Here is an 8226-nt window from a genome sequence, read left to right as displayed (position 1 = left end):
ATTATTACCCTCTGAACTTGGCATTTGAGAAATTTTGAATGAGAACAGATAGCCTGTTCTGCAGATTTCCAGTAGCTCTAACTCCAGATAATAAACTAGTCTGCTAAAGTTGAGCACAGTTGAACGAGGAATATTACTGTATATATTTTTTTTCAATTATGATTCTCAGAACTTGGCATTTGAGAGATTTTGAATGAGAACTAATTGCCTGTTCTGCATATTGCCAGCTGTCCTAACTCCAGATTATGAAACAGTCTGTTAATAAATCTAAATAAGACGCTGGCGAAGGTGTGTAGGATTAGCTAAAAACTCAGTAACATCAGTAAAATGAATCCTGTCTAATGTATTCCAGTGTATTGCTCTCTTTGCTGCTCGTTTGAGATGCGAGAGGCGGCGAGTCACGTGATCACGCCGGGTCTCGCCAAGAGCGCTGGTCGCTACGTTTTTAGGTGAAGATCGGAAGTTTCCAGCAGTTAAACCGCTGGATTGGGAGCTCGGCTGGCGGACTGAGCGGCGGCTCGGACTAGTAGGTGACCTTACGTGGTTTTTGGCTTGGTTTCCGTGCGCGTTTGAGGCTAATAAGCGCTGTTTTTCTCTCAATTTCCCCCCAAAGTTACGGCGGGGAGTCGCCTGGGTATGACGTAAACGCGTAACTGGCTCGCTACACAGTGACAGCGGAGAGACGGCTGATCATCGGAAAAATGGGGGCAAATTCGTTTTAACGCGGATTTTAAGGGGCTTTGAAGGCTCGGACCCGCATCTGTCAGCAGCTTAGAGTTTAGTACAGAGGCTGAGCCCAGCATCTGGACACAGACATCCCGCGTTTTGAGGCGAGAGGAGGTAAAAACGCCGCCCCCCTCCCTCCTTTCCTCTCTTCCTAGCTAGCTAACAACCTCCGCCGCCTCCTTCTTCTCCTCGGTTAGCCAGTCAGCTATGTTAAGCTAGCTGACTAGCTAAATAGCAGCCTCCTGCCCCACATTTAAAGCTCTTACTTCGTTAAAAACACCAACACACAGGTGGCCATCCGACCTGTAGCCCAGCCAACGTGCTCAGTAAGCCCTAAGGGCGGCTAGCGCTCGCTCTGGAGGCTCTCTCCGGCTCCACAGCTGCTGCTGGCCCCGGTAAGTTAACGTAACGTCCAGCCGCTGCAGCACACTCCGCGATCAAAAAGCGAACAACACGTTAGTAACGTCTACATTAAGTTTCTGTAGACGTGTAGGCCTGTCCACACTGCTTATAAGCTCGAAACTACCCGTTACCGTAAAGCAAAACAACCTGTAACATCTTAAAAGCTGAAGTTGACTACTTGTTCGAATTATCCGTTCCACCTTAAATAGCGCAGCTGTCACAGTGAGGGCACCTGAGCCTCAGTGATGCTGTGCTTCTGCACCAGTTAAGGTGGAATTGTGATATTGGATATGTCTGTTTTTATTAAAGCTGCGACTAATTATTTATTTTGGTAGTCGACTAATCTGATGATTTTTTTTCAATTAGTCAACTAATATTTCTGCCATGTCCTCCGTCTCTAAAAATGATAGAAATTGCTGAACATGAGATTTAAAAGTTATTTATCTGAATGTTGTTTAAACATGTAAAGTACTAATGTTTAGTGAGTAAATATGTAATCTGTGTGTTTGGGCACTTTTGGAACCACAGACTAAGTTCTGTCCCCAGCACTTTGTGTAATACGGTACAGTTACAAATTAACCATTAGTCGACAATAATATTTGTAGACACATTGTCAATAATGTTGACTAATCGTTGTATCCCTAGTTTTTAATACACTGCCTGGCCAAAAAAAGTCTCCACCTGGATTTAACTAAGCAAATGATCAGTAGTATCTGCAGCAGTTGGTCAGGTCTGGTTTTAGCAACAGTATGTGCTGAAAGAATGAGGTCAGCTGACTACCTAAATATACTGAATATAGAGCAGGTTATTCCATCATTGAATTTTTCTTCCCTGATTGCACGGGTATATTCCAAGATAACAATTCCAGGATTCATGGGGCTGGAATTGTGAAAGAGTGCTTCAAGGAGAATGAGATCATCATTTTCACACATCCATTTTTACAAAATCCTAACAATGTATGGCACTGTGTTTTCTGTACTAAGAGCTTATCATAAAATTACAAGCATGTATGATCAGATATTTAAAAAACATGCTACATTTAGGCATTGGCATTTCTTGTCAGCAGTGTTGTATCTATCCTCTGATCACACCCATGGCCCATTCCCCAGTCCTGTTTCCATACCCCAGGTTGCCAGGTATGGAGGACAGTAGCAGGCAAGCACACAACATACTGCAGCATAATTGCATAAAGCTTCATGTACATGTACATGTACATTACATGTATGTGTTAAGTAGATCTTAAACCTATTTTAACCATTCACATCAAGTATATTTTGAACAGATTGTTTATTATGTTCCATTATAAACTAACAAACTAATTACCTTTACTTTTTTTTTTCAGTCTAGCATGTGAATGTCTGAAGTGGCCTAAGTGCCAAGAAACTACAGTCTTCAACACCTCTCAAAGCCTCTCTGGTGCCACCAACAATGTCAAGCAGAAGGAAGTCCACCACCCCCTGCATGGTGCTACCCTCAGATGTGGTGGAGCAGGATCCAGACATTGAAACTCTGGCAGGGGAGGAAGGAGCCGAGACTGCTGCAGAAAGCCCTGCAGAAGGAGCGGCAGTTCCTATGGAAACTGAGGGAGGTGAGGGTTGGTATCCTTAATTCAAGCCTCTGTTAGGGTTAGATTTTTGTTTTTATCAATTTTGGCCTTAATTGAGTTGGTACCTTGACATAGTAGACGCTAGTTATGTTTCAAAGTTAGGGAAGGCCCTCAGTAGAACTGTCCTGTAAATACTCATTTTCAGTAGCATGTTGGTTACACACATGGAAATGCTGAACATAAGTTAAGACAAAATAATCTACACCAAACAATGTGATTTATTTTTAAGCAGTGGTGACTGACATAGTCACTGCGAAGGTTCACTGCAAAAGCCATGCCATTTGACATAATACTAGTTCCTGTTCCATGACATTTGGCATTTGAGTGTATGTATGAGACATAATGAAAAATCAGTAATTTCATTATAAATAATATAATATATTTCCTTAAAAGATGTAGGTAACAGTCTACACATCTGTATCTTAAATAGTTTAATGGCACAAGGTATCCAGATTTGATTTGATAGTTCGGGCCTCTCTAAACATCTTGTCATTATATCATTATAAGCTTGCTTATTATTGATGTTCACATGTTAAATGTCATGAAATATTTTACTGTTTTTACTTTCCAGATCATGAGGACAGTGTAAGCCATTCTGCAGGGAAACGCCCCAGTCAAACCACTGTGGAACAGTCAGCCACCGATCTAACCACTGATGCAAGTTTTGCACAGCCTGAGACCGAGGAGAGTGAAGACCCTTCAGTTACTGCGATCTCCTTGAGCAAGACGCCTATCATGAAAAAGAAAAGCAAGCCTGAATCCAAGAGAATAGCCGTGTCTCTCAAAGGCACTGATGAAAGCGATGCGTTGGTTGAAAGTGAGGGGGATCCAGAACCAATGGAGGCATCTGTTTTGGGTGCCTCCATCACAGCCGACATGATGAATCCAGTATCTTCTGAGTCAGCAAAGCCTGGTTTGCTTGTAAGCATTCCTAATCCAGTGTCCAGTGAGCAAAAGAAGCCAGTTTTGAACCCTGCTGCGGTGCTCCCTGCTGGTCTGGCTCAAGTCCTGTCAGCCCTACAGGCACAGCAGAGTGCGCAAGCTCAGCTCCTGATTCCACTGAGCAGCATTCCCACCTACAACGCAGCCATGGACTCCAATGCCCTGCTGGTGAACACTTACAAGAAGTTTCCTTACCCTTCAGCATCTGAAATCATGGGTCTGGCAGCACAGACCAAGTTCAGCGAGGAACAGATAAAGATCTGGTTCTCAGCTCAGCGTTTGAAGCATGGTGTAAGCTGGACACCAGAGGAAGTTGAGGAAGCAAGAAGGAAGCAATTCAATGGCACGGTCCACACAGTGCCTCAGACCATAACAGTCATTCCAGCCCACCATCTTTCTGCTACCAATGGTCTACAGTCTATCCTTCAGACTTGCCAAATTGTCGGCCAGCCAGGCCTGGTCCTAACGCAGGTCGGCACTGCGAACAGCCTTCCGGTCACCACCCCTATCACACTGACAGTTGCAGGAATGCCCCATCAAAGTCAGGCACCCAAGATCGCCAGCAATCAGACCAGCCCTGCCATTAGTGAAACAAAGAGAGCCACCACAGTCCAGCCACCATCACTGACGCCACAGGAGAACTCTGCCCTCATCTCCGACCACTTCGGCTTACGGCCCAAGAAGTCAAAGGAGCAGCTGGCTGAGCTGAAAGCCAGCTACTTGAAGAACCACTTTGCCAGCGATGCAGAGATAGCCAGGCTAATGAAGCTGACCAACCTCACCAAAGGCGAGATCAAGAAGTGGTTCAGCGATACACGTTACAACCAGCGCAATTCCAAAAACAACCACTACACCATCCCCCATGACGGCAGTCGGGCAGCCAACAGCAGCAGTAGCAGTGCAACCATCATCATCGACTCCAGCGATGAGACTCCGCAGTCCCCAACCACGTCACCCATCAAAGAGAAGGAAACTCGTAGCAAAACCTGGAACCCCTTTCCAGACTTTACCTTGCAGAAGTTTAAGGAGAAGACCCCTGAGCAACTGGTTATTTTAGAAGAGAGTTACCAGAAATGCGACACTCCTTCAGATGAAGAGCTGAGCCGTCTGAGGGCTGAAACCAAGCTCACCAGACGGGAGATTGATGCCTGGTTTACGGAGAAAAGGAAAACCCCTGTGCCCGAATCAGCTGAAAAGAATGATGGAGCAGAAGGCGAATCCTCCCAGGGTAAACACAGCCAGACTCCACCTGGAGCAAAAAAGATGGTCAAAGAGAAGCTAAAGAAAACTCCAGAGCAGCTTCATGTCCTCAAGAGTGCCTTTGTGCGTAGTCAGTGGCCCTCCACTGAAGAATACGACCAGCTATCTGAGGAGAGCGGGCTGCCCCGCCCTTACATCGTCAACTGGTTCGGAGACACACGCTACGCCTGGAAGAATGGGAACCTTAAATGGTACTTCTATTATCAGAGTGGAAATGTGGAAGGCATGAACGGAAACAAAGGCAGAAAACGGAGGATCCGGAACCGTGGTTGGGGACGGTCTCGCAGCAGAAAAGCCAAGAAGTCCACAAACTTGGAGAAGCCCCCGCCAATAAAGTTCAAGACAGGAAAAGATATTTTAAAGGAATATTACTTGAAGCACAAATTCTTGAATGAGCAGGATCTGGATGAGCTGGTAGCCAAGTCTAACATGAGCTACGAGCAGGTCCGGGAGTGGTTTGCAGAGGTTTGCCGGAAGGTGGACATGGGCGCTGACCCGTTTGATGACAACGTAAACAACGAGCAGGAAGAGGAGGAGTCGCAGGGGGAGAATGAAATAGTGGGTGAGGAGCAAGGACCTTCAGCTCCAGGTGAGGAAGAGGGTGAGGAAGATGAGGAGGAGGAGGATGATGAGACCGATGACAGTGAATCTTGGGAGCCCCCCCAAAGTGTTAGAAAGACTTTGTCTGGGTCTGAGGATCAGTAATTTTTTTCTTTCTTTTTTTTCTTTCTTTAGTCGACAGCTAATTTTTGTGTGTGAAAACGGCACTTAGAAAGGTTAGTAAAGAAGAAGGAGAACATTGACTATGAAGATCCATGTACAATTTGCTGATTAATCCTGCTTGCATCACTTTTGCATTTTCCCCTCATCTTCTCATTCAACTTTCCTGAGCTTAGTCTATGTTTTCTGAGCTTAAACGGAGCTTTGAGGTTTCATCACAAACTTTCACAGACAAAAAAAATCTGTGTGCTCTGTTCAAATGTGAACAGAGTTACACCCAACATGAAGAATCCTGGATCAGAAACAGTGGCCTGGATTGTTTTTTATCTTTGAGTGCAATTTGAATTAAATTTTGTGGTGGAAGAAGAGATTGTAATCATGCCAAGTGGTTTTAGAGGAGGCGGGCTGAGTTGATTTTGGTTTTGTATTTCCCAGCTCCTCCCACTGCCCCAAGGAGGAATCATGGTGCCAAAGTTGTACTGTTCCTGAATGTTAACAGTTCCCTGCTTATGAAAGGAGTAAGCAAATACATAGTGTATGTATTCTCACCAAAAGAGACATATATATACACACATACGATTGGGCACTTTGTATTGAATAGACTTTTGTAGAAGAACAAATTGCCTTTTGAGCCATTTAATGGCATCTAGTGATAAAAATGATGAACATCAAAAGTTCACTGTCTTTTATTCTTGATAGACAACGATATCCACCACCATCAACTGTTGACTGACATACCCGTCTATTAAATCAGCACAATTAATAAGGAGCTGTGACTTGAAGCACCAGCTGCTGCTCTGGCATTATGACTGGCACAGCATGGGTCAAATTTGCCAGGAATTTTTTTTTTGGTCGTACGAGATGACTGCATATGACAGCACAAGACTGTTACCAGTTAGCACACTGTTACCAGAGCCTGGACAAAAAGAGAGGGATGGACTGTGTGTTTCAGCTCTCACTGTTTCAGCTGGACTGTTTTAAAAACCTGTTTTTCTTCAATTTGTGAAAAGGCATTGGTTGGGTTTTTCCCTGTTTGCCGATTTTTACAAAACGGTAATGTGTTTGTAATTCATGTTGATCAAATGTCCCAGAGGCTTAACCCACATTTTCATCAGCTTAGCAGTGCTTCACACCATAAATAATCATTCTAACCTATTTTTTAGGCTACCCAAAAAGACCAACTTCTCAAATTATTTATCAGTTTATTAAAATTGGGGTTTTCTTATTACTAACACACACAAGTTTCAGTTTTTTTTTAAATACGGTAGCTAAAAATTGTGCGAATTTGCTTTTCTGTGAGAAGAGATTGACATTGGTGGATAATTTATTTACCATGTAGCATGGTATATATGGTATTTGATTGTGTTTTTTATTGAAATTTTAACTATTATAATTATTTCCCTCCCCCACAAACACGCAGCACTATTCCTTAATATTTTTTAAACCGCCCCCTTTGGGTCACAAAGTCGTAGTGCATGTTTGAGCTGTTGAGACGATGGCAAAAAGAGCGCTCATTTTGTACATACATTTTGCTGTTGTATTTTATAAGTAGTTTTATGCGTTTTTATAAGTTTGTATTTATGATGACAAATCTCACCTTGACCCAAGTGGATTGCTCATACAGTGACTATTTTTTTGTGTGATCTGAGCTGATTATACTAGTCAGATTTTAAAGAAGTTTTGTTCTAAACTCTTGTTGAGCATTTTTTGCTTAGCTTGCGATCCTCTGGAGTTGTCCCTGTGATTCTTCACCTTTTATTGTGACTGTAAACAACAGATAAAAAGTACATGATCATAAGTATTGTCTTAAAATAACACATCCGAATCATCTGTCCTTTCAGTAGCTAACCTACCATAGCAAAAAATCAGTTTAGGCAAAGTTGAAGATCAAGATTTCTTCTGGGTTTGAAAGTGATTCATATGCTAAGTTTGCTTTTTCCTATGAATGTGTTTTACCAAGTGCAACTGTATGTCTCCTGTTTCTTCCACCTTTCACTAGTATTGTTAACTGCAGTGCACTTATTAAATCTTGCGTAGAATCACTGTAAGGCTCAGTAACACTCTTTTTCAGATAATGGGAATACGACCAGGGGACCATCATGGAGGTGACTTTGCGAATCCTACTGAGCCTTAAATTTGAATTTGTTCACACCGCTGTGGTGGCTAAAGCTTTACTCCCCAGAGCCATAGGCCTTGTGCAATGCTTTTTAATTTAAAAAAAGGAGAAAAAAACTGTTTTAATAGGCTGTGGCTTGATTGATTTAGACAGAAATTATATTTTGTACTTGTTTGAAGACAACAATAAATTTAGATGAAAACTAGTGGATGTGGTCTTCTTTCTCTTTAACAATCTTACTGTTGCTGCGAGGTAAAACAACTTGTATCTCCTGTTTGTAAGTAAGTTTTGAGCTTTTTGATTAGTCAAATTTTCATGGGGCATTAATTAAGAAAAAAAAGTTGACAGTAAAAACAGGTTATTTTGGGTTGTCAGATTCTGGGACAGGGTTTATAGTTATATATATATGTAGTGTATAATATATAGTATATATTATACAGTGAAGTGTATTTCC

At 42.6% G+C, this 8226-nt stretch overlaps 1 protein-coding gene across 5 annotated transcripts; it reads left to right on the top strand.

The window, feature by feature from the left end:
- The first annotated feature begins 307 nt into the window (after positions 1-307).
- Positions 308-7977, top strand: LOC103044808 (zinc fingers and homeoboxes protein 1). 5 transcript variants are annotated; one of them, XM_022662662.2, is made up of 4 exons: positions 308-526; positions 614-840; positions 2471-2722; positions 3306-7977. In XM_022662662.2, the coding sequence occupies exons 3-4, from the start codon at positions 2557-2559 to the stop codon at positions 5639-5641; spliced, it is 2502 nt and encodes an 833-aa protein (XP_022518383.2). In that variant the 5' UTR covers positions 308-526; positions 614-840; positions 2471-2556; the 3' UTR covers positions 5642-7977. The 5 variants fall into 5 exon arrangements, with proteins under 5 accessions (XP_022518383.2, XP_007242155.2, XP_007242156.2 ...); XM_007242093.4 differs by having other exon boundaries at positions 614-1121; XM_007242095.4 differs by having other exon boundaries at positions 312-526; positions 2471-2716.
- Positions 7978-8226: the final 249 nt, after the last annotated feature.

The sequence above is a fragment of the Astyanax mexicanus genome, chromosome 1, assembly GCF_023375975.1.
Source record: "Astyanax mexicanus isolate ESR-SI-001 chromosome 1, AstMex3_surface, whole genome shotgun sequence".
NCBI lineage: Eukaryota > Metazoa > Chordata > Actinopteri > Characiformes > Acestrorhamphidae > Astyanax > Astyanax mexicanus.
This window is presented reverse-complemented; position numbering and strand designations above follow the sequence as displayed.